The sequence below is a fragment of the Ascaphus truei genome, chromosome 16 (assembly GCF_040206685.1).
Source record: "Ascaphus truei isolate aAscTru1 chromosome 16, aAscTru1.hap1, whole genome shotgun sequence".
Taxonomy (NCBI): Eukaryota; Metazoa; Chordata; class Amphibia; order Anura; family Ascaphidae; genus Ascaphus; species Ascaphus truei.
Genome location: NC_134498.1, coordinates 50,989,013 through 51,016,664, shown reverse-complemented (window position 1 = coordinate 51,016,664; position 27,652 = coordinate 50,989,013). Strand labels below are relative to the sequence as shown.

General features: G+C 49.0%; 1 protein-coding gene across 1 annotated transcript; it reads left to right on the top strand.

Moving 5' to 3' along the window:
* The first annotated feature begins 2,183 nt into the window (after positions 1–2,183).
* On the top strand, positions 2,184–27,652 carry EDA2R (ectodysplasin A2 receptor). The gene is made up of 10 exons (XM_075573567.1): positions 2,184–2,299; positions 9,549–9,710; positions 10,800–10,910; positions 12,049–12,221; positions 12,758–12,843; positions 14,282–14,449; positions 15,041–15,178; positions 15,278–15,774; positions 16,946–16,994; positions 23,299–27,652. Exons 2-10 carry the CDS (start codon positions 9,663–9,665, stop codon positions 23,589–23,591), a joined length of 1,563 nt encoding a protein of 520 aa, XP_075429682.1. The 5' UTR covers positions 2,184–2,299; positions 9,549–9,662; the 3' UTR covers positions 23,592–27,652.

Sequence of the window (27,652 nt, the reverse complement as noted above, 5' to 3'; positions counted from 1 at the left end):
AGCTCACACATACAGTGTAACACAGTGCAGCTCACACACATTGTAACACACAGTGCAGCTCACACATACAGTGTAACACAGTGCAGCTCACACATACAGTGTAACATAGTGCAGCTCACACACACAGTGCAGCTCACACATACAGTGTAACATAGTGCAGCTCACACACACAGTGCAGCTCACACATACAGTGTAACACAGTGCAGCTCACACACATTGTAACACAGTGCAGCTCACACATACAGTGTAACACAGTGCAGCTCACACACATTGTAACACACAGTGCAGCTCACAAATACAGTGTAACACAGTGCAGCTCACACATACAGTGTAACATAGTGCACCTCACACACACAGTGCAGCTCACACATACAGTGTAACACACAGTGCAGCTCACACATACAGTATATCACAGTGCAGCTCACACACAGTGCAGCTCACACATACAGTGTAACACAGTGCAGCTCACACACATTGTAACACACAGTGCAGCTCACACATACAGTGTATCACAGTGCAGCTCACACATACAGTGTAACAGTGCAGCTCACACACATTGTAACACACAGTGCAGCTCACACACATTGTAACACACAGTGCAGCTCACACATACAGTGTAACACAGTGCAGTGCATGCACACAGTGCAGCTCACACACATTGTAACACACAGTGCAGCTCACACATACAGTGTATCACAGTGCAGCTCACACACATTGTAACACAGTGCAGCTCACACATACAGTGTAACACAGTGCAGCTCACACATACAGTGTAACACACAGTGCAGCTCACACACAGTGTAACACAGTGCAGCTCACAGATACAGTGTAACACAGTGCAGCTCACACATACAGTGTAACATAGTGCAGCTCACACACATTGTAACACACACTGCAGCTCACACATACAGTGTAACACAGTGCAGCTCACACACATTGTAACACACTGCAGCTCACACATACAGTGTAACACAGTGCAGCTCACACACAGTGTAAGACAGTGCAGCTCACACACATTGTAACACACACTGCAGCTCACACATACAGTGTAACACAGTGCAGCTCACACACATTGTAACACAGTGCAGCTCACACATACAGTGTAACACAGTGCAGCTCACACACATTGTAACACACACTGCAGCTCACACATACAGTGTATCACAGTGCAGCTCACACACATTGTAACACAGTGCAGCTCACACATACAGTGTAACACAGTGCAGCTCACACACATTGTAACACACAGTGCAGCTCACACACACAATGTAACACAGTGCAGCTCACACACACAGTGTAACACAGTGCAGCTCCCACACAGTGTAACACAGTGAAGATTATATACATTATAGCACACAGTGCAGCTCACATACAGTGTAACACACTGCTGTCATACACACACTACTGTCACTCACACACCACCGTAAAACTCACACACATTATAACACACACACTGCAGTCAAACACAGACATAACACACTGCTGTCACACACACTATAACACACTTCTATCACACACTATAACAACACACACACTGCTGTTACACACTGCACTGATACACACACTGCTGTCACACAGACATAACACACTGCTGTCACACAAAGACATAACACACTGCTGTCACACACAGACATAACACACTGCTGTCACACATTGCTCTGACACACACACACCTGTCACACACTGCTCTAACACACACACACACCCTGCTCTCACACACACACACACACACACACACACACACACACACACACACACACACACACACACACACACACACACACACACACACACACACACACAGCGATACACAGTGACACACACAACACACATAGTGACACACACAACACACACAGTAACACAAACACACATTCACAGTGACACACACTGTGACACAAACACATATACACAGTGACACACACGCACAGTGACACACACGCACAGTGACACACACACATTCACACACAGTGACACACAAACACACACGTGACACACACACACACACACACACACACACACACACACACACACAGTGACACACACACACACACACACACACACACACACACACACACACACACACTGTTTACTTCCCACATGTGGTTATTTGCATAACCCCGCCCACGTGTACATCTGCCCAGTAGGCGCGGGGGGGCGTGGCCTCCGCACTGCCCCATGTGGGACTGTGAGCGCTGCTCAGGATTGCAGGAGATTTCATCAACTGAGGCAGGGTGACCCGAATCCGGGCGGGGGGCACAGGACGGAGTGACCCGAATCCTGGAGAGGACACAGGACAGAGGTAACACAACCCCTGCAGCACACATAACACTGTCACATATCTAACACTGCAAACCCAGAGAGCCGCCTGTATCCTGTGTGCGATCAGAGCATCGGGACATGCCTGGGCTTATTACCTGTGTGAGTGAGTGCTGAGTGTGAGTGTGATATGTGAGTGTGCTGCATGCTGAGTGTGCTGCATGCTGAGTGTGATATGTGAGTGTGATATGTGAGTGTGATATGTGAATGTGCTGCATGCTGAGTGTGATATGTGAGTGTGCTGCATGCTGAGTGTGAGTGCGCTGCATGCTGTGTGTGTTGCATGCTATGCGAGTGTGCTGCTAGCTGTATGTGTGCTGCATGCTATGTGAGTGTGCTGCATGCTGTGTGAGTGTGCTGCATGCTGTATGAGTGTGCTGCATGCTGTATGAGTGTGCTGCATGCTATGTGAGTGTGCTGCTAGCTGTGTGAGTGTGCTGTATGAGTGTATTATGTGAGTGCTGCATGCTATGTGAGTGTGCTGTAAATGTGATATGTGAGTGTGATATGTGAGTGTGCTGCATGCTATGTGAGTGTGCTGCATGCTATGTGAGTGTAGTATGTGAGTGCTGCATGCTATGTGAGTGTGCTCTGAATGTGATATGTGAGTGTTCTGCATGCTGTGTGTGTGTGTGTGTGTGTGTGTTCTGCATGCTATGTGTGTGTTCTGCATGCTGTGTGTGTGTGTGTGTTCTGCATGCTGTGTGTGTGTGTGTGTGTGTTCTGCATGCTATGTGTGTGAGTGGCCTGCACATGCTATGCACACAGGCATGTTTATTTGGCTTGCTGTTTGAGTTATTATAATACACAGTTGGGTTATTTAGTGGGATTCTTGTGAATATGGCCCAGGACTTGGTGGTATTATGTGCCTGTGTTTGTGTGTCACACAGAGGAGCTGGGCACTGACTATATCCCAAGTTTAATGTGACCCGGTAATAATAATGTCACTTTGTATCAGTGGGGTGTGCTGTGTCCCTGCACTTGCTGCTGGTCACTGCGTGTGTAGTATTTTTGGGATCAGGGGGTGGTGAGGATCTAATGAGCCCTTCCTGTGACATGTGCTCAGGAACAAGTCAGGACTTGTAGGCAGTGGCTAGTGAGGGACCCGCACAGGTCTCATTCAGCAAGCTGCCCATGGCTGACACACTCAGGGAGGGCTGCTATTTCTATCCCTACATACCTCTGAGGCACTGCTCAGAAATGTCTCCCCTCTGTCACAGGCGGAAAGGTGGTGGGTGGATGGACTGTCAGGGGGGTGGCAAATATGCCGAAGGAATGGGAGATATGTTCAGACTTTGGGGACCCTAAGGGGTTGGATATTGGGAATAGGTGTCAGTGATCAGCGTTTAAGGCAGTTTGATTTTCAACAGGGCTTCTTATGGGTCCCTGGGTTCTGCCGGCATCCCTAAGGGTTCCCTGTAATTATCAGATCATTTGCAAATTGTACCAAATACAGAAGAATTTACAATGCATCTGATCTCAGACGCGCTATTAGAGAGGGTTGGGGTTCCTTACAATGCATCTGATCTCAGACGCGCTATTAGAGAGGGTTGGGGTTCCTTACAATGCATCTGATCTCAGACGCGCTATTAGAGAGGGTTGGGGTTCCTTACAATGCATTTGATCTCAGACGCGCTATTAGAGAGGGTTGGGGTTCCTTACAATGCATCTGATCTCAGAAGCGCTATTAGAGAGGGTTGGGGTTCCTTACAATGCATCTGATCTCAGACGCGCTATTAGAGAGGGTTGGGGTCCCTCACAATGCATCTGATCTCAGAAGCGCTATTAGAGAGGGTTGGGGTCCCTCACAATGCATCTGATCTCAGACACGCTATTAGAGAGGGTTGGGGTTCCTTACAATGCATCTGATCTCAGAAGCGCTATTAGAGAGGGTTGGGGTTCCTTACAATGCATCTGATCTCAGACGCGCTATTAGAGAGGGTTGGGGTCCCTCACAATGCATCTGATCTCAGACGAGCTATTGGAGAGGGTTGGGGTTCCTTACAATGCATCTGATCTCAGACGCGCTATTAGAGAGGGTTGGGGTTCCTTACAATGCATCTGATCTCAGACACGCTATTAGAGAGGGTTGGGGTTCCACAGAATTTCACAATATAATAATAGGGTTCCTTAACCAAAAAAGTTGATACAGAAGGAAGAGCTGGTATTTTTATTCCGAAACATCTGTTTCTCGTTAATAATTTGTAATGTTTCTGAAAACAGAAAGCTCAAGCTTCTAAAATCCAGCAGGAATAATACAGGTCTTACACTGATTGCTTATTACTGTAAATAAAAGCAAAACGACCCTTTCCTGATGTAACAAAGAAACAAACTTTTTACACTTTGTAATCCAAAGATCTTCCCCCCGATCAAACAGTATTTGTTTTCTTCTTCTGCATCCGAGCACAGTACCAGTATTCTCAGTGGTGCGTTCATTCCTGACACTGGGAATAGGGGATACATACATACACACATACATATACATGTATCTGTACTGTGTTAGCCGAGCAATATATGTATATACATATATACATTATTAGTATACTAAATATAATAAAGGGAAATCTCGTATACAGTGGGGAGCAGTGCATTAGATAAAATACAACTTGGGGTGAAGGTGACCCTGGGCTGAAGAGCTTACAGTCTGAGAGGTGTGTTGGGACATTTTCAGGAGTTACCTAGGGGGAGGGGGGGGCCTGTAAAGCAAGCAATGTGAAACCCTCTGGCAGTGAAGAGGTTAAGAATGCCCGCATTGTTTTTAACAGGTAGATTGATGTAATGTTAGTCACCTGTCCTTAAAAATAGTCCCCCCCCATCTGATTTATCTTCAGATCTTTACTATTTTTTTGCTGGCTGCTCTGTTGACAAAGGGGTTAAACAGCTGGTCTCTGAAGTAGGAGATGGCATTGGAATTATTCCTCAATCGGGGAGTTCTGGGGTTGGTTTGTCAGTGAGTGTTTGTGGCATTACACTATATAATGTGATATACATGTATATGTGCCTGTGTATACAGGGTGTGGGCAGATTATCCCCCCAGAGAAGCAGCAGGGAGGTTTGAATGGGCGTTGTGTTATCAGGACTGAACCCTTAGAAAAGTTACCTATTACTCCCTATTACTCCCTATTACTCCATATTACTCCCTATTACTCCCTTTCGGGTGGTACTGATGTGTAACACCCAGGAACAAAGTGACTGCTTCTGCCGTGTAAGGCCCGTTCTATACTGCGTGCGGCCGCGTGTGCCTATGCGAACGCGCATGCACGTGCCGCATGCTTTTCCCTGTTATAGAGCCGGGAGCTGCAGATACTGTGTGTGTGTGTGTGTGTGAGTCTATGTGTGTGCATGGGTTGTGTGAGTGAAGAAAGTCACAAACAAGATTTTTTTAAAGAAAAAAAAAGTTTAATAAATATTTTTTTATTTTATTTGTGCAATCATTGACATACACACATCCATACAATCACGCATCCACGCATACATACACACATCCATACAAACACATATCCATGCATACATACACACATCCATACAAACGCACACATACACACATCCATACAAACACGCATACATACACACATCCATACAAACGCATACATGCATACATACACACATCCATACAAACACACATCCATGCATACATACACACATCCATACAAACGCATACATACACACATCCATACAAACACACATCCATGCATACATACACACATCCATACATACACACATCCATACATACACACATCCATACAAACACGCATCCACGCATACATACACACATCCATACAAACACGCATCCACGCATACATGCATACATACACACATCCATACAAACACACATCCACGCATACATGCATACATACACACATCCATACAAACACACATCCACGCATACATGCTTACATACACACATCCATACAAACACGCATACATACACACATTCATACAAACACACATCCACGCATACACACATCCATACAAACACGCATACATACACACATCCATACAAACACACATCCACGCATACATACACACATCCATACAAACACGCATCCACGCATACATACACACATCCATACAAACACACATCCACGCATACATGCATATATACACACATCCATACAAACGCATACATACACACATCCATACAAACACACATCCACGCATACATGCATACATACACACATCCATACAAACACGCATCCACGCATACATACACACATCCATACAAACACACATCCACGCATACATGCATACATACACACATCCATACAAACACACATCCACGCATACATGCATATATACACACATCCATACAAACGCATACATACACACATCCATACAAACACACATCCACGCATACATGGATATATACACACATCCATACAAACGCATACATACACACATCCATACAAACACACATCCACGCATACATGCATACATACACACATCCATACAAACACGCATCCACGCATACATACACACATCCATACAAACACACATCCACGCATACATGCATACATACACACATCCATACAAACACACATCCACGCATACATGCATATATACACACATCCATGCAAACGCATACATACACACATCCATACAAACACACATCCACGCATACATGCATACATACACACATCCATGCAAACGCATACATACACACATCCATACAAACACACATCCACGCATACATGCATATATACACACATCCATACAAACACACATCCACGCATACATGCATATATACACACATCCATGCAAACGCATACATACAAACATCCATACAAACACACATCCAAGCATACATGCATACATACACACATCCATACAAACACGCATCCATGCATACATACACACATCCATGCAAACGCATACATACACACATCCACGCATACATGCATATATACACACATCCATACAAACACACATCCACGCATACATGCATACATACACACATCTATACAAACACACATCCACGCATGCATGCATATATACACACATCCATGCAAACGCATACATACACACATCCATACAAACACACATCCACGCATACATGCATACATACACACATACACACACAAACATACATTTGAGCGCCGGTAGCGGTGCGAAATCATCTTTTCCCCGTCTTCGCCGTGGTCTGTCGGCTCCCGCTCCCTGCCGTGCGCACGCGCGGCCCTTGTATGGAAGGGCTGGCTGACCTCCGCTATCTATAACTGCCGTGTGCGCGCACGGCGCAGCACGCCCCCGCCACTATAGAACGGCCCTAAAACAGGACTGCAGAAACTGTAAGATGCTCAGGGCATTTTGCTGATACATCTCAGAATAACATCATAACACATATCCCGTCCCTTACATATATGGACACGTACCAACTCACTCTCTCCTAATACACAGACTTCAGGGACACTTACCTCTCGCCCTCTCCTAATACATAGACTTCAGGGACACTTACCTCTCGCCCTCTCCTAATACACAGGCTTCAGGGACACGTACCTCTTGCCCTCTCCTAATACAGACTTCAGGGACGCATACCTCTCGCCCTCTCCTAATACACAGATTTCAGGGACACGTACCTCTCGCCCTCTCCTAATACACAGGCTTCAGGGACGTACCTCTCACCCTATCCTAATACACAGGCTTCAGGGACGCATACCTCTCGCCCTCTCCTAATACACAGATTTCAGGGACACATACCTCTCACCTTCTCCTAATACACAGACTTCAGGGACACATACCTTGCACCCTCTCCTAATACACAGACACCTCTCACCTCCTTCTCTAATGGTCTCAACCTTTTAGAGATAAATACTTGGGAATTAAGTGAGCGTTTCCCCCATAGGGACAAACTCTACTTGATGTTCAGCCGCGTATTCTCTCCCACACACTCTTCTGCAATACTTCTCTTGTCTTAACATCCAAACTCCCACTCTGTGCCCAGCAAGTGATACTTCACACCACGAGGGCACAGAACATTTAAACCCAGCTCCCAGAGGGGGGGACAGGATTAGGCAGGCATTATTAAGTTACAGGGCTGGTCACCGCCCCAATCCTTCTCAAAAAGGTTTCGGTAAAGTGCAGAAAATTAAACCCTCTTGTACTCTTCTCTGTATAGGGCCTTGTAAATTAGCTTTGCTGATTAGGATAAGTTCACTGTGTATGTGTGTGTGTGTGTCACTGTGTGTGTGTGTGTGTGTGTGTGTGTCACTGTGTGTGTGTGTGTGTCACTGTGTGTGTGTGTGTGTGTGTGTGTGTACACATCACTAGTTCAGGAGCTGAGCCTTTTGCAAGTCCCCTGAATAGGAGTATACATTGACACATTGACACGTTGACACATTGATACATTATTACGCTGTATACACAGCGGAGCAGATTGATGTAACAGAAAACTACCTTTTGAAGGAGGTGAATTTGTTGGAGATTAAAAATATTATTTTATCTTCACTCGGGCACCAAAAGAACAGATTATAAGGACTCGTCCTGTCTGCACAATTGTATATACACGGTCAGACTTCTGTAATCATGTTACAATAAACAGGAATAATAAAATAGCAACAAACATGAATGTAATAAACGTCTTAAATTGTTTAAAATGATTTATTTATAAAATATTTTACCAGGAAGTAATACATTGAGAGTTACCTCTCGTTTTCACATATGTCCTGGGCACAGAGTAAAACAAATAATTCCTGGTTACAAATACAGTTACATAAGTGAACAGGGTATACATTATATACAAGACATTGCGTGCACAGTTAAAGATAATATATATTATGGCCGTATGTAACAGTTACAGACCAGGTTAAAATGTGAGACAGCCTTAGATTTAAAAGAACTTAAACTGGTGGTGGATATGAGAGTCCATGCGTTGAAAATATGCAGCTGCTGATACACACACACACACACACACACACACACACACACACACACACACACACACACACACACACACACACACACACACACACACACACACACACACACACACACAATCAGTCACAGATACATTGCACTGTTTTTAAGTAAAATCCTCCCTTGCTTTATCCATTGTAACACCGCCGGAAGAAGAGATCAGAGATCTCGGAAGCTCGCTCAAATAAAAGCATTTAATTAGCCACAGAACGGTATCGTCTATTCGTTTTTTTGATTTTATATATATATATATATATATATATATTTGTGCGCATACACTACAGAACGATAACTGGATATTGTATATATTTGTATTGCAGGTCCCTGCCGCTGCTCTGCTGCTGCTCTGCTGCTGCTCTGCTGCTGCTCTGCTGTCCCCCCTCTGTCCCTGATCATTTCCACTCTGATCGTTCAGTGGTCTCCGCTCCCCCAGGATGTCGCCTCATGGATCCCGGCTGCTTTACATCCTCCTGCTCGTACAGGTACAGGTCCAGCACAGTCTGGGCAGGTGCGGGAGATTAACACAGGCGCTCAGCTCCAGTTTTACAGGCTGTTTGCTGTAACTAGCACTGGCGCTGTGCTGGCGGTGTCACTGGCGCTGTGCTGGCGGTGTCACTGGCGCTGTGCTGGCGGTGTCACTGGCGCTGTGCTGGCGGTGTCACTGGCGCTGTGCTGGCGGTGTCACTGGCGGTGTCGTGCCACTGGGGCTGTGCTGGCAGTGTCACTGGCGTTGTGCTGGCAGTGTCGTGTCACAGGTGTTGTGCTGGTGGTGTTGTGTCACTGACGCTGTGCTGGCGGTGTCACTGGCGCTGTGCTGGCGGTGTCACTGGCGCTTTGCTGGCGGTGTCACTGGCGCTGTGCTGGCGGTGTCACTGGTGCTGTGCTGGCGGTGTCACTGGCGCTGTGCTGGCGGTGTCACTGGCGCTGTCGTGCCACTGGGGCTGTGCTGGCAGTGTCACTGGCGTTGTGCTGGCAGTGTCGTGTCACAGGTGCTGTGCTGGTGGTGTTGTGTCACTGACGCTGTGCTGGCGGTGTCACTGGCGCTGTGCTGGCGGTGTCACTGGCGCTGTGCTGGCGGTGTCACTGGCGCTGTGCTGGCGGTGTCACTGGCGCTGTGCTGGCGGTGTCACTGGCGCTGTGCTGGCGGTGTCGTGTCACAGATGCTGTGCTGGCGGTGTTGTGTCACTGACGCTGTGCTGGCGGTGTCACTGTCGTTGTGCTGGCGGTGTCGTGTCACTGGCGCTGTGCTGGCAGTGTCGTGTCACTGGCGCTGTGCTCGCGGTGTCGGAGACTTGCAGTGATGTGACTGTCAGGCTGCGATTATACAGAAAAACGCCCGTGGTGTCGCCCGTAGCGACATCACGTGGCGCAAAAACAATTTGGTATAGGCAGTGAGAACTGCCGATGCCAAATGCGATGGTCTCCCCGCTTGCTGCTGCAAAGTGGGAGACAGTTGGACCATTTTCAAAATTTGTTTTGGGGTTGTGACTGCCGTGACTGCAGTTCGGCTGCATAATCCCAGCCTCGGTGACATTTCCCTCCCTCTCCCCCCCCCCCCATGTGTCACGCAGTTTGGTCTTGCTTTCTCCACCCGAGAGGAGTGCCATGAAAATGAGTTTGAGGACGAGCGGGGGAACTGCGCCCCCTGCAGGCAGTGCGGCCCGGGGCAGGAGCTGTCCGAGGTGAGTGCAGGATAGGAGGGGGACGATTGAATGTTCCAAGGATTTTAGTTTATAGAGCGCTCAATGTAATTAGATGCAGAATACAAAGTCCCAAATTCTCAGTGCATCAGAGTTTTTGGAGTGTGACCATGTGTATAAATGTCAGAGTAATCCTTTTAGGGGATTAGAGGATATAAGTGTTGTACACCGGTGAGTTTGTTGAAATGTTCTGTGACCAGCAAGCTCATATATAGGGCTATATAGAATGATATAATGCCTGGATGTACTTGCCTGTGTGCAGTTATGGCTTTCTTCTCCTCCTATTCTGCAGTACATAATGGATATACATATATCTTCATCCACATGGAAACATGTAGTACTCACATTTTGGTGGAGTGTGTCCTCCGGTGTGTGCGTCCGACCAAACAGTAACCGCAAGAAAGTACCCAATGAATTAGCAACAAGCGGAGAACAGCATGCTTAGCCCCAGTTTTTGCACTTGCTTAGCCCCAGTTTTTTGCACACGCTTAGCCCCAGTTTTTTGCACATGCTTAGCCCCAGTTTTTTGCACTTGCTTAGCCCCAGTTTTTTGCACATGCTTAGCCCCAGTTTTTTGCACATGCTTAGCCCCAGTTTTTTGCACATGCTTAGCCCCAGTTTTTTGCACACGCTTAGTCCCAGTTTTTTGCACATGCTTAGCCCCAGTTTTTTGCACATGCTTAGCCCCAGTTTTTTGCACACGCTGGGCTCCGCTTTTTGCTCCTTCAGTGTATTATTTCTAGACGCAGAATACATCGGGACCGGCAGCTCTATTTATTTCCCACACATGTAAAAGGCTTTATTATCCTGTGATATTCTGCCCCGTCACTGCCACGGAATCACACGGAAACTGTGATATTCTGCCCCGTCACTGCCACGGAATGACACGGAAACGGTGATATTCTGCCCCGTCACTGCCACGGAATCACACGGAAACTGTGATATTCTGAGCTATAACTAGATATATAACGTGTTATCGCTAGAAACAATGCGAGTGCGTGTGTGCGTGTGTGCGTGTGTGCGTGTGTGCGTGTGTGCGTGCGTGTGTGCACACATGTTCTAGCTGGGGGTGCGCCATGGTTAGGCAGGGTTACACATCCTTCTCCCCCTCTTTGTTTAGGAGTGTGGGGGTGGGGGGGATCCCCAGTGTGTCCCCTGCAGAGCCGGGAGGTATAAAGAAGACCGTGGACACCACCGCTGCATTCGCTGCCTGCCCTGCACCCTCATCAACCGCGTGCTGAAAGCTAACTGCACCCTCACCGTCAACTCCGTCTGTGGAGACTGTCTGCCGGGGTCAGTGTCATAACCGTGTGTGTGCCGGAAAACCTAATCCTACATACTGTCCAGCCCTAGAGGTGTCGGGCTCTGAATCTCTGCCCCCTCTGCCTCAGCTATCCAGCCCTAGAGGTGTCAGGCTCTGTATCTCTGCCCCTCTCCCTCAGCTGTCCAGCCCTAGAGGTGCTAGGCTCTGTATCTCTACCCCATACCCCCTATCCCTCAGCTGTCCAGCCCTAGAGGTGCTAGGCTCTGTATCTCTGCCCCCTATCCCTCAGCTGTCCAGCCATAGAGGTGCTAGGCTCTGTATCTCTGCCCCCTATCCCTCAGCTGTCCAGCCCTAGAGGTGCTAGGCTCAGTATCTCTGCCCCCTCTCTCTCAGCTGTCGTGTCCTAGAGGTGCTAGGCTCTGTATCTCTGCAACCTCTCCCTCAGCTGTCCTGTCCTAGAGGTGCTAAACTCTGAATCTCTGCCCCCTCTCCCTCAGCTGTTCAGCCCTAGAGGTGCTAAACTCTGAATCTCTGCACTAAGGGGTTTCTGTGCCTTTTGTTCCAGGTTTTACAGTAAGACCCGGATAGGAGGACTTCGGGAGCTGGAGTGTTTCCCGTGCACGTCCCACACGCCACCCACGGAGACGCAGTGTATGTAACCAGGGACCGCGAGAGAATGGGAGGGGTGGGCTGGAGCCTCCTAGGACGCAGAATTATGTGATAAGAAGGCGTCTTGTGGGGGGGGGGGACTCCTGGAAGGGGGGCCTGGGGGCTCCTGGAAGGAGGGGGGGGGACCCCTGGAAGGAGGGTGTGGGGGGGCTCCTGGAAGGGGGGTGGGGGTGAGCTCCTGAAAGTGGGGGTGGGGCTCTTGGAAGTGGGAGTGTGGGGGGGCTCATGGGGGTGGGGCTCCTGGAAGTAGGGGGGGCTCCTGGAAGGGGGGTGGGGGTGAGCTCCTGAAAGTGGGGGTTGGGCTCTTGGAAGTGGGAGTGTGGGGGGGCTCATGGGGGTGGGGCTCCTGGAAGTAGGGGGTGTGGGGGCTCCTGGAAGGGGGATGTAGGGGGGCTCCTGAAGGTAGGGGCGGCTCCTGAAAGTGGGATGGAAGGGGTGTGTGGGGGGGCGGGTTTCGTGGGGCTCTTGGAAGGGGGAGCGGGGGCTCCTGTAGCACTTTAGGGTAGGGGTGCTCAACTCCAGTCCTCAAGCCGCCCAAACAGGTCAGGTTTTCAGGATATCCCTGCTTCAATCAGTAGGACAGATTGAGCCGCCTGTGCTTAATCTGGGATATCCTGGGGGGGGGGGGGGGGGGATTGCAGTTTCGCCCCCTGCTTCTCGGGGGTAAATACTATTTATTCTTCTTTCATCCTATGTAAATGAAGCTTTCTTTGGTAGAGACAGAATCGAGGTCAGAACACAAGCGCTGTAATAACTCCACTTACATGGGCTTCTCAGAACCATCGCGTGTCCCACAGCTAATAGCTCTCATTGGATATAATGCTGGTCGTGTAACTCCGCGACTCCGGGGGCTGCGAGCAGAGGGCTACAAACTCTCTTTTTCTTGCAAACCCAGACTTCAACAAGTCGTTTCTATTTCCAAACCAAAAAGATTGTTTGTTTCATATTTTATCGATCTTGCTAACGTTGGTTAGAAACGAGTCGTATCCCGATATTAGCCGGTTTATAATATCGAATTAAATGAGATTCTGGATTCGCTCCCTTTTTGACCCCTTAAATGTGAAGTATAAATATAGAAATTGTCATATCTTTTAGGAGACCCAGATTCTTCATTAGACGGGATGACACCGTACGCGGCTGCGGAAACCTCGCAGGTCTCCTTGTCATGTACTTCCACTTACTGTAATTCCATTGACCTTTCTCCTGGACCAATACAGCTGCCAGGCTAAAAAAGCGTGCGCCAACAGGCGCCCTAGCGCGCCATTTCACCAACGCGGAGCCTGCTGCATCTGTAATGTGAAACTCAAGGGAATACAGATGTAAAAAGTGGATACAGGCAGAAAGGAATTCCTGTGCCGAAGAGCTTGCAGTCTGAGGCTTGTGAATGGCATAGTGAGTGATTCTGCTTGTGCTTCTGCAGGTAACCCCAAGCCGGTGCCTGGTCAGCCGGTCAGCACGGTTCCTCCTCCGCTGGACCCTGTGGTTCTGGTGGCTGTCATCGCGGTGGCTTTGGCTCTGATCTCCGTCACTTTGGTGACCCTCTCTGTCATCTGCTGCGGACGCTTCTTCAAACGCCAGTGCCAGCGGGGTGAGTCAGGGGAGCACACGAGCGGGCGGGGGGCAAGCACTCAAGCGTTCTCTGCCCCTATTCAATGTGCTGGGAAAGAGATCTGCTCCGATCAAATGAATGAGCTCAAATGTTTTCCGGTGCAGGGAAGAGGGTTCACAGCTTATTAAGGGCACGTGAGAGAGAGCTCTGCCGCCTGGTACAGAATTTCAGGGCAGAAGTTTTCCTTGCAGTGGGGAGATGGCTGGACATTAGCTTTAATCTACTTCTTGTCCGCTGAGCTAAGTAACATTGTTGGGAAAAGCTCTCTGTTGTCATGTCTTTTATTACACTTTAGGGGTAATTCAATATACGCTGAAGTAATGGGGATTTTTCTTTGGGGCATATTGAATTAGCTGCTTTGTGTCAGAGAGACTGCAGCACGTAGTGATTTCTTGCTAATCCTTCCGCTTCTTCTGAAGCAGTAAAGCATCTGGGACAAATAGGACAGGTTTGTGCTGCTCTGTGAGAAGCAGAAGCGATTAGGTTTACTAATGAAACTCGACACAGTCCCCAGTAATTCAGGATGACTAAAATTCCTGTTTTGTGTACTTTTTTGGGGGGGATTTCCAGCTTTCCTGAGGTCACAGGATTTTACGGCTCAGCCTGGGAGGTTTGCACGGAGACAGGACCCTACATGCAGCCCCTGTGAGGAGAAGCCGGTCCCTTCCTTCAGCTTTGGGCCATCAGAGAATTGCAGCCGGTTACAAGGTGAGTCCAAGCTCTCGGACACCTTTGAAGTTGGTGCATGACTGATTGCGGCAGACTGCAATTAAACCGATGGCTGTGACATGTTTTGGTTCTGTCCAGGTCCAGTGGAAGAAGTCCGTACTATCCCGGACAGAGCCCCGTGCAGCGCCCGCACCATTCTGCAGCCGTCCGTGGAGCTGTGCGCGCTCCCTGCTGCCTCTGTGAAGCCCCACTACACCCGGAGTGTGTCGGAAACCCAGCCTCTGATCCGCAACTCCGGCTGCAGCGACTGCTTCTCAATCTGCCCCCCTACCTCCGATCCCGGTCCCAGAGTGACCGAGCCGCTGAGCGTACCGGCCCGGTCCTGTGCCACGGAGCAGCAACACTGGTCTCATGCCCCCGTAGAATGCACGGAGCTGGATTTGCAGAACTACTCAGAGGATGGATTCTCGGGGGGCAGGAAGGGGTCAGAGGGCACCCATACTCTCTCAGGGAGCACCCAGGGGACACCTCCAGCAGCAGGCACCCACACCTGTATCTGCTTGGACATACTGCATGCTGCACCTGCCCAGGAGGAGCCAGGCTCAGCGTGCACACCTCTACTTCATCAGGCTGGGGTAGGTACTGCATCTCTCAGGTGTGCACTGCACATCTCCACAAGCTGTTACATAGAGACCAAGCTGCAATAAGCTGCAGCTAACCCAGGAGCATTTGTAATGTCGTCTTCATAGCGAGTGCATAAAAACATAGCTGTGTGCGTGTTGAAGAGCCACCAAATGAATAAAGCGGATGGACAATCTAACTTATGTGGAGAGGCTAGCTAAATTAGATTTATTTACATTATAAAAGAGGCGTCTAAGAGGGGATATGATAACTATATACAAATATATTCGGGGACAGTACAACGAGCTTTCAAAAGAACTATTCATCCCCCGGGCAGTACAAAGGACTCGGGGGTATCGCTTAAGGTTGGAGGAAAGGAGATTTAACCAGCAACAAAGGAAAGGGATCTTTACAGTAAGGGCAGTTACAGTGTGGGATTCATTACCCATGGAGACTGTGATGGCAGATACAATAGATTTGTTCAAAAAAAGGTTGGACATCTTTTTTTTAGAAAGGAAAGGTATACAGGGATATACCAAATAAGTAAACATGGGAAGGATGTTGATCCAGGGAGTAATCCGATTGTCAATTCTTGGAGTCAGGAAGGAATTTATTTTATCCCTTATGAGATATTATTACATATTGGGGTTTTTTGTTTGCCTTCCTCTGGATCAATATACTGTAAGTCCGGATATAGGATACGTATATGTCCTCTAAATTTAGCATAGGTTGAACTTGATGGACGCATGCGTTTTTTCATTCTCATTTACTATGTAACTGTGATATCATGTCTGATGCATGGTACTTAGGCAGCAGCAAAACATGCACATTACTTTACCAGGAGAGGGGAAAAAACAAGGGGTGACTTTTATAAGAATACTTTGCTGTTGTATATTTTCCCGAGATTAATGTTTGACATTGTGTGTGTAATATATACAGTGTGTGTGTGTGTGTGTGTGTGTGTGTGTGTATTTACATGTTCATGCATTGCTCTGAGTGATGCCATCACGAATGTAGACTGCACGGGGCCTTGATTCTGTGATGCTCTGCAGGGGATCAGGGCAGGAGATGTCTGGCAGGGGGTCGGGGCAGGAGGTCAGGGAGCGAGATGCTCTGCAGGACTCTGTATGCAGCACTGTGTCCCTTCTCTGTGACTAATAAGATTTCACCTTCCTGTTTTCCTAGACGTGCGAGTTTAAAGATCTTGTTTCCCGGGTCAGCAGTGTCACTCTAGGTAAGTGATGGCACAGCACAGAGAGGAAGGTGTCCCTTAGTGCTGGGACATTCAGCTTCATTGGACAAGTGAATATTAATAGTTCATCCTATATCCCGTGTATTCTGATGGGTCTTTATTTGGTTTGTTGCCAAGTTTCACGTACCTTCAGTGGTGTCCGCATACAATGTCCCGAGCTCCGAGCCCCTCATCATGTTCTTGCCCCTATTGGTTGCCGCTCGGAACCTTCACCTAATTACAGCAGCTGTGGGTTTGTTGACATATTACCAATATGTGCACATTCTGTCACATACCAAAGGCATATATGTATAGACGTGTGTGTTTAAGTACATGATATATGTACCTGGTCTCCAGCCCGTGTCTCCCCACTGCTGGATGAAGCCTCCCCAACGATCTCCCATTTATTGCGGTTACAGCCTCTCTTCTCCACGTCGCTCTAACACCTTTTCTGATTTCATCCTCACATCTTACGTTTGGTCATCATCTTTGTCTTTTAAACTCCCTTGGGATCCAGTCGAGTATCATTTCTTCTTCCGATATGTCCGACTCGCCGCCATTTTAACTTCTCCCCCCTTGTGATGTCACAGACTTTTGTTTGGTTTCAAACCCATTTATTTAATTTCTTCATACTTTGTGTAATCCCCAGAATGCACCTCTCCATATTTCTTTGAGTTGTCTGAAGCATGTTTGCATTTAGGGTCCAAATTTCACATCCACACGTGAGCTCAGGCAGGATACACGGGTCACATCCATACGTGAGCTCAGGCAGGATACACGGGTCACATCCAAACGTGAGCTCAGGCAGGATACACGGGTCACATCCACACGTGACCTCAGGCAGGATACACGGGTCACATCCATAGGTGAGCTCAGGCAGAATACACAGGTCACATCCATAGGTGAGCTCAGGCAGAATACACGGGTCACATCCATAGGTGAGCTCAGGCAGAATACACGGGTCACATCCATAGGTGAGCTCAGGCAGAATACACGGGTCACATCCATACGTGAGCTCAGGCAGGATACACGGGTCACATCCATACATGAGCTCAGGCAGAATACACGGGTCACATCCATACGTGAGCTCAGGCAGAATACACGGGTCACATCCATACGTGAGCTCAGGCAGGATACACGGGTCACATCCATAGGTGAGCTCAGGCAGAATACACGGGTCACATCCATAGATGAGCTCAGGCAGGGTACATGGGTCACATCCACACGTGAGCACAGGCAGGATACACGGGTCACATCCACACGTGAGCTCAGGCAGGATACACGGGTCACATCCATAGGTGAGCTCAGGCAGAATACACGGGTCACATCCATAGGTGAGTTCAGGCAGGATACACGGGTCACATCCATAGGTGAGCTCAGGCAGGATACACAGGTCACATCCATACATGAGCTCAGGCAGGATACACGGGTCACATCCATAGGTGAGCTCAGGCAGGATACACGGGTCACATCCATAGGTGAGCTCAGGCAGAATACACGGGTCACATCCACAGGTGAGCTCAGGCAGGATACACGGGTCACATCCACACGTGAGCTCAGGCAGAATACACGGGTCACATCCATAGGTGAGCTCAGGCAGGATACACGGGTCACATCCATACGTGAGCTCAGGCAGAATACACGGGTCACATCCATAGGTGAGCTCAGGCAAGATACACGGGTCACATCCATAGGTGAGCTCAGGCAGAATACACGGGTCACATCCATAGGTGAGCTCAGGCAGGATACACGGGTCACATCCATAGGTGAGCTCAGGCAGGATACACGGGTCACATCCATAGGTGAGCTCAGGCAGAATACACGGGTCACATCCACACGTGAGCTCAGGCAGGATACACGGGTCACATCCATAGGTGAGCTCAGGCAGAATACACGGGTCACATCCATAGGTGAGCTCAGGCAGAATACACGGGTCACATCCATAGGTGAGCTCAGGCAGAATACACGGGTCACATCCATATGTGAGCTCAGGCAGGATACACGGGTCACATCCATAGGTGAGCTCAGGCAGAATACACGGGTCACATCCATATGTGAGCTCAGGCAGGATACACGGGTCACATCCATAGGTGAGCTCAGGCAGAATACACGGGTCACATCCATAGGTGAGCTCAGGCAGAATACACGGGTCACATCCATAGGTGAGCTCAGGCAGGATACACGGGTCACATCCATAGGTGAGCTCAGGCAGGATACAGGGGTCACATCCATAGGTGAACTCAGGCAGAATACACGGGTCACATCCATAGGTGAGCTCAGGCAGGATACACGGGTCACATCCATAGGTGAGCTCAGGCAGAATACACGGGTCACATCTACACGTGAGCTCAGGCAGGATACACGGGTCACATCCATAGGTGAGCTCAGGCAGAATACACGGGTCACATCCATAGGTGAGCTCAGGCAGAATACACGGGTCACATCCATAGGTGAGCTCAGGCAGAATACACGGGTCACATCCATACGTGAGCTCAGGCAGGATACACGGGTCACATCCATAGGTGAGCTCAGGCAGAATACACGGGTCACATCCATAGGTGAGCTCAGGCAGAATACACGGGTCACATCCACACTTGAGCTCAGGCAGAATACACGGGTCACATCCATAGGTGAGCTCAGGCAGAATACACGGGTCACATCCATACGTGAGCTCAGGCAGGATACACGGGTCACATCCATACATGAGCTCAGGCAGAATACACGGGTCACATCCATACGTGAGCTCAGGCAGAATACACGGGTCACATCCATACGTGAGCTCAGGCAGGATACACGGGTCACATCCATAGGTGAGCTCAGGCAGAATACACGGGTCACATCCATAGATGAGCTCAGGCAGGGTACATGGGTCACATCCACACGTGAGCACAGGCAGGATACATGGGTCACATCCACACGTGAGCTCAGGCAGGATACACGGGTCACATCCATAGGTGAGCTCAGGCAGAATACACGGGTCACATCCATAGGTGAGTTCAGGCAGGATACACGGGTCACATCCATAGGTGAGCTCAGGCAGGATACACAGGTCACATCCATACGTGAGCTCAGGCAGGATACACGGGTCACATCCATAGGTGAGCTCAGGCAGGATACACGGGTCACATCCATAGGTGAGCTCAGGCAGAATACACGGGTCACATCCACAGGTGAGCTCAGGCAGGATACACGGGTCACATCCACACGTGAGCTCAGGCAGAATACACGGGTCACATCCATAGGTGAGCTCAGGCAGGATACACGGGTCACATCCATACGTGAGCTCAGGCAGAATACACGGGTCACATCCATAGGTGAGCTCAGGCAAGATACACGGGTCACATCCATAGGTGAGCTCAGGCAGAATACACGGGTCACATCCATAGGTGAGCTCAGGCAGGATACACGGGTCACATCCATAGGTGAGCTCAGGCAGGATACACGGGTCACATCCATAGGTGAGCTCAGGCAGAATACACGGGTCACATCCACACGTGAGCTCAGGCAGGATACACGGGTCACATCCATAGGTGAGCTCAGGCAGAATACACGGGTCACATCCATAGGTGAGCTCAGGCAGAATACACGGGTCACATCCATAGGTGAGCTCAGGCAGAATACACGGGTCACATCCATATGTGAGCTCAGGCAGGATACATGGGTCACGTCCATAGGTGAGCTCAGGCAGAATACACGGGTCACATCCATAGGTGAGCTCAGGCAGAATACACGGGTCACATCCATAGGTGAGCTCAGGCAGGATACACGGGTCACATCTACACGTGAGCTCAGGCAGGATACACGGGTCACATCCATAGGTGAGCTCAGGCAGAATACACGGGTCACATCCATAGGTGAGCTCAGGCAGAATACACGGGTCACATCCATAGGTGAGCTCAGGCAGAATACACGGGTCACATCCATACGTGAGCTCAGGCAGGATACACGGGTCACATCCATAGGTGAGCTCAGGCAGAATACACGGGTCACATCCATAGGTGAGCTCAGGCAGAATACACGGGTCACATCCATAGGTGAGCTCAGGCAGGATACACGGGTCACATCCATAGGTGAGCTCAGGCAGGAAACACGGGTCACATCCACACGTGAGCTCAGGCAGGATACACGGGTCACATCCATAGGTGAGCTCAGGCAGGATACACGGGTCACATCCATAGGTGAGCTCAGGCAGAATACACGGGTCACATCCATAGGTGAGCTCAGGCAGGATACATGGGTCACATCCATACGTGAGCTCAGGCAGAATACACGGGTCACATCCATAGGTGAGCTCAGGCAGGATACATGGGTCACATCCATACGTGAGATCAGGCAGGATACACGGGTCACATCCATAGGTGAGCTCAGGCAGAATAAACGGGTCACATCCATACGTGAGCTCAGGCAGAATACACGGGTCACATCCATAGGTGAGCTCAGGCAGGATACACGGGTCACATCCATAGGTGAGCTCAGGCAGAATACACGGGTCACATCCATAGGTGAGCTCAGGCAGAATACACGGGTCACATCCATAGGTGAGCTCAGGCAGAATACACGGGTCACATCCATAGGTGAGCTTAGGCAGGATACACGGGTCACATCCATAGGGAGCTCAGGCAGGATACACGGGTCACATCCACACGTGAGCTCAGGCAGGATACACAGGTCACATATCTACGTGAGCACGAGCAGGATACATGGGTCACATCCATACGTGAGCTCAGGCAGAATACACGGGTCACATCCATACGTGAGTTCAGGCAGAATACACGGGTCACATCCATAGGTGAGCTCAGGCAGAATACACGGGTCACATCCATAGGTGAGCTCAGGCAGAATACACGGGTCACATCCATAGGTGAGCTCAGGCAGAATACACGGGTCACATCTATAGGTGAGCTCAGGCAGGATACACGGGTCACATCCACACGTGAGCTCAGGCAGGATACACGGGTCACATCCACACGTGAGCTCAGGCAGGATACACAGGTCACATATCTACGTGAGCACGAGCAGGATACACGGGTCACATCCACACGTGAGCTCAGGCAGAATACACGGGTCACATCCATAGGTGAGCTCAGGCAGGATACACGGGTCACATCCATAGGTGAGCTCAGGCAGGATACACGGGTCACATCCACACGTGAGCTCAGGCAGAATACACGGGTCACATCCACACTTGAGCTCAGGCAGGATACACGGGTCAAGAACTTTCACTTGAGGCTCAGGGGAAGGGTCCCTTTAAAGATTGTCTTGTTTCTTCCAAATGCCCCCATTCCATCTTCATTCTCCTGTTTGATTTCATTCCAAAGGTTCCCACCCAGTCTTATTTGCCGGCCAAGTTAGACACAGCCTTCGACTTCTATTTATTTTACAATTCTTTAGACCTTGGTAGAGGGGACACATTTGTTGAACGTCACTTTGGTCTTTCTGAGATTCACTTGGAGGCCACATTCTTACTTGTTTCGACGGGTTCTGCCCCCTTGTTGCTGAAGGTCTTCTGGACAATGTCGCCTGCACATCGTTGCTGGATCAAGTATTCACCATTGGTTTTCTTTTTTTCATTCTTTTTTTCCCCTCTGAGTTCAGTTTTTTGAACAATTCTTCGTGTCGTGGACAGCTTTGGTGACCATGTCTCCCTGTCACTCACATTCATTCTTTTTCTCTCTGGGTAATACCCAGCATCCTCTCCGGGTAATACCCAGCATCCTCTCCGGGTAATACCCAGCATCCTCTCCGGGTAATACCCAGCATCCTCTCCGGGTAATACCCAGCATCCTCTCTGGGTAATACCCAGCATCCTCTCCGGGTAATACCCAGCATCCTCTCCGGGTAATACCCAGCATCCTCTCTGGGTAATACCCAGCATCCTCTCCGGGTAATACCCAGCATCCTCTCCGTGTAATACCCAGCATCCTCTCCGGGTAATACCCAGTATCCATCTCCCCATACGATCTTTACATTTAGGGGCCACGTTTCACAGCCACACGTGTGGGCACCGGCAGGGCACACTGGTGGAACACTTTCCTCCGAGGTATAGCGGATGGTTCCCTTGAATATATACACGCATACAATTATTATATATTCTGTACTTATAGTATACGTGTTTGTGTGTGTATTTCTTATGTCCAAATATCTGTCATGAATATAAAGTTTTGACAACTACTTATTCGGATTTAACCATTGTTTTAACCTCTTCACTTCCAGAGACACCTCGTAGTGAAGGGGTTAAGGGATGTATTTTGGATTGTTTTGTCCTATTTCTGCTGCTTTATCGTGCCTCTTGTCTCTTTCCCTGCAGGACGCCCCGTCTCCCACTTCCCAGACTCCTTAGTTCTGTCTCTCGGCCTCAGACTGAACCCCTCTGTGCCGGACATGAAAGATTTCCGGGATGTTGGGGCTGTGCTGGGAGTGCGCCCTCATCTCATGGACCAGATGCAGGGGTTCGAGGCACTGCACACCCACCTCTCCTCCACTAGCTCCTGCACAGTGCTGGGGCTGGCGCAGGCTCTCCGGAAGCTGCAGCGCAACGACGCCTTGTCCTTAATTTGCAACCACTTTGCCCCGAGCGGGGTGCGGCAGCATTGGGACTGAGGGTGAGTCTCCCCGGGATTCATGGGACAAGGTGCAGAGTGAGCGCTAGGGGACACGCTGCGCATCACTCAGCAAGGGACCTGCCACTTCCGGGAGGTGCGGCCCGTCTGGATAGGGTGTTGTTATTGGTAATATGGCCGCGGCTCTGTATCGTACAGAACTGATGCTGGGGCCTGTGCAGCTGTCCGAGGACCAGAGTTTGGCATGAAAGTCTCGCTGACCAGGACGGCACCATATCCCAAATTTGCAGGCCGATGCTATTGGTTGGAGTGGAGCGGCACACAGGGATCCGTGAGAGGGATCCAGTCTGATCTAGAGATTGAGTGGGGCAAAGTGCAGGGATGCAGTTCTCTCCAATGTGCTAGTCCCCGGCAGGATGTCCTCCATATTGAGTGCCCACACTCCCCTCTTGTGCAAGTCACTAACCTTATGTCCCCAGAGCTTCCAAGATGAAATGAAACATTGCTACGATTTCAGGAGAACGGTCGGTGCTACAGGGATTAAAGGAATCAATGTGGCAGGTGAATCTCTGGGCTGTAGAGCTTACAATCTATGTTTAAAACGCGAAATATTATTATTATTATTTATTTGTAAAGCACCAACATATACCGCCGTGCGGTACAATGGGGGTACAGAGTTATGTATATTACATGCACAGAATGACACACACAATAAGGACAGACAGATACAGAAGGCAGCGAGTGCCGTGCTCCCGAGAGCTTATATAATAACATAACACTAGTAAATGGGAATAACTGGCCTCGGATTATTTAACCCCTCGGGGTTGGAGATCACTGGGCAGATAATAACCACTTGTCCCGCGTAATCTGCCCGTTGTCCTATCCGCTGTGAATCCGCTCACTGTATCACCGCCTCTGGTTTATTTACAATGCCCTGACGTCTATTGCAGCCTTCCCATGCTGTATTAGCCCTTATTACCTCCGCTGGGAAGCGGTTCCATGAATCTACCACCCCTTTCCTTAGAGGTACCTTCAGTGCATTATAAAGAAAGGTGTTAACCCCTTCATCTATAAGGAAGGGTAAGTGGACACAATGAACGGGGATAAGAAGGTGGGTGCGTTTCCGAGAGCTGCTTGTTATGTGAAGGAGTTGAGGAAGAAGTGGGGTTCTGCAGAGGTAAGGCAGGTAATGTGCGGGGGAGAGGGATGCGCGCAGAGATATACAGGTGAGAGCAGGTAATGTGCGGGGGAGAGGGATGCGCGCAGAGATATACAGGTGAGAACAGGTAATGTGTGAAGGTGGAAATGCTTCCTTATACACTGTAACAGTGGCAGACACCCTTTGGGGCGACTCGGGTGTTATATCTCACAGAGTGTGAGGTAGCGTGAGATCAGCTGCACAGCACACTCCCTCGGGGCCCACTATATGGGGTATAGTGGTTACGGCGTTGATCTTGGATACATAAGTATACTTTCAGCATTAGCCACTTGCATTTACTGTGTATGACCTTGGGGCAGTGCCAAACATTAGATTGTAAGCTCTGCAGGCTGCAAGTCCCTGTAAAGTACTGCATACACTAGTATTATAAAGTATTATTCCCAGTGCCGTTCTGCCTGCAAAGTTAAGAGGCTAAGGGGCCTATTCACTAAACTTCGATAAGTGCATTAATGCTGGTTAAGTGCCCTTTTCAAGCGATATTGCATGTGTAGCTATTCACAAAGCTTCGATAACGTGGCAATATCACGCTAGAACGGCTTTTTAATGAGTTTTAACACTCTGGCTATAACACTCTAGCTATAAGAAGTAGTGTGGTAGCTGAAAAAATGCCCAAACTCAATTTTTTTGCCAGTAACTGCTATTCACAAAACTCCGAGATGCAAATCATACTATAAAACCTTGCATTCCTTTCTCACAATCTATGGGTGGCGACATTGGAATTCCGATATGCATAACAGGGAGTTTATTTTTACTGCATAGGATTGAATCCGGGGTCTCCGGAGCTGACCCGCATATTCATTTCAGCTCCATAGACCCCCAGTAAGGTAATGAAGGGATTAAATAGCAGGCACTGCTTTGTTGTTGGTAGTGGGTGAATGTGGTAGTTACCCCATTTTGGCTGTTTAGGTCTCCCTGGAGGGATGCAGTAGGAGTTAACCCCTTCATTACCTTAGAAGTTAGTAACCGCTATGGAATGAAGGGGTTAAACACCTCCCTCCCCCAGTACCCACCCGGTAGACCTAACAACTCACCCTGGGGCCCCTGGGGCAACTACCCCCTTAACCCACCCCCTCTACCCCCAACAAACCAGGTACTCCTTTTTAACCTCTTCATTACCTTAGCGACTAGCCGCTATGGTAATGAAGCTGTTTTGATTTTATTTTACGAACACAATATTGAAGCAGGGGGTCTCCAGAGCAGAATCACGTTCATTTCATGTCCAAGGACCCCCTACTTCCCGAGTTACAGGCCCCAGTATGGGGTTCCGGTATCTCCCTGCATTGTTTAAATGTCCCAGTCATGTGCTGGAGGAGATTTAAACATTGCGGGGATACTGGCACCCCATAACGGGGCCTGTAACTCGGAAAGCAGAGGATGCCCGAGGCTGAAATTAATGTGGTTCGCTCTGGAGACCACCTGCTTCAGTACTGTGTTATTAAAAGTGCGCGTTCACCTGTAAGAGCAGCATCTCTCTTGCAGCTCTCTGTGCAGCTCTTACACGTCGCTCATCAAGCAAACAGAAAGTAGTGCACTTCGGCATGTTTTTCCACGCACGATAAAACACTTGTGAATAAGCTCCTAAATCTCCTAAAACAGTCTGAAGTATATTCGGTTAAATGAGGCGTTTGCGTGAGTGTGCAATGTCCAATCTCTGGGATGCTGAATGCAGAACATACACGGAGAAGCATGTAATACTTGCATATGGACAGCAGAGGGCAGATGAAATACATTTTTCAAGTCTTGTCTGCTGCCAGTGAGCTGCTACAGGACCCAAAGGTGCTGTCCAGTGCTGGGTGAAGCAATCAACGTATAGCAGTGATACAGCATGTTTTATTAGGTTAAAGCAGAACCCCCCCCCCAAAAAACAATATCCCTTTTCCCTTATATTACGTGAACCTGCCATTTTGTGCTAGGGATAAAATATATGTATTGGGGCAGAAAGAAGAATAAATATGGCTCGTAGGAAGCGGTAATATTCCCTCCCGCTGACCGGCGGATATCTCGTGCACAGAGGCTGGAGCGGGTAATGAAACGGCGTTAATTGCTGCTTTACGCGATAATTTTACCGTATGTTTTAGGTCCCGGTTGAACGTTTTTCATGGACATGTTTGCGCCCTTAATCCTAGCACAGGCGCAACTTGTGATCCATCGCATTCTATTATTGCTCTGCCCCCCCAAAACACCTGGGGCGCAAACCATGTACTAAATCACCAGGATGCATTAATAGTCACAGTCTTACAATGACACAATTTGCACTGGTTTTGGAGCAATGCTCCAGTCTGTGACAGTTGATTACCTCTCCCCCCCCCCCCGTAACCTTTACACCCCCCCAAACCTGATTCATGAGCCTTGACTAGTGGCAATTTGAACTCTGGAAACCACTTTACTGTATACCTCTCTAGTCATCAGATGCTTTCTGGGGTTTGCTGCTGCAACACCAGGTCACAAGCCGCTGCTTCGAACACTTTGCACTCTCTCCCCATCTCGCAGCAGAGAGACGGGAGTGTGTGACGGCCTGGGGGACCTTGGTGGGAGACCAGTTGTATAAATTGTGTAAATATAATGTTGAGATGTAAAATATGTTTCAATTTTTTTTTGTCCTGTAACTTTACATTTCATGCAGAGATTTGGAAATCTGCCCATTAGCCCCCTCCCCCCCCCTATATGTTGGTCCTTCCATGTAGTAGGGAGGGAGGGGGTGGTATGATGCCTTTTATTGGACCAACAAGGGTTAACCTGATGAAGGACCCTGAGAAGTTGGAAAGCGTGTAACATCAAGTACTTGTTGGTCCAATAAAAAGTACTACACCCCCTACTCCCTCTCCCTCGCCATGCATTGTTACTACATAGGGGGATTTCTCCTGAAACACGTGGATTGTGCT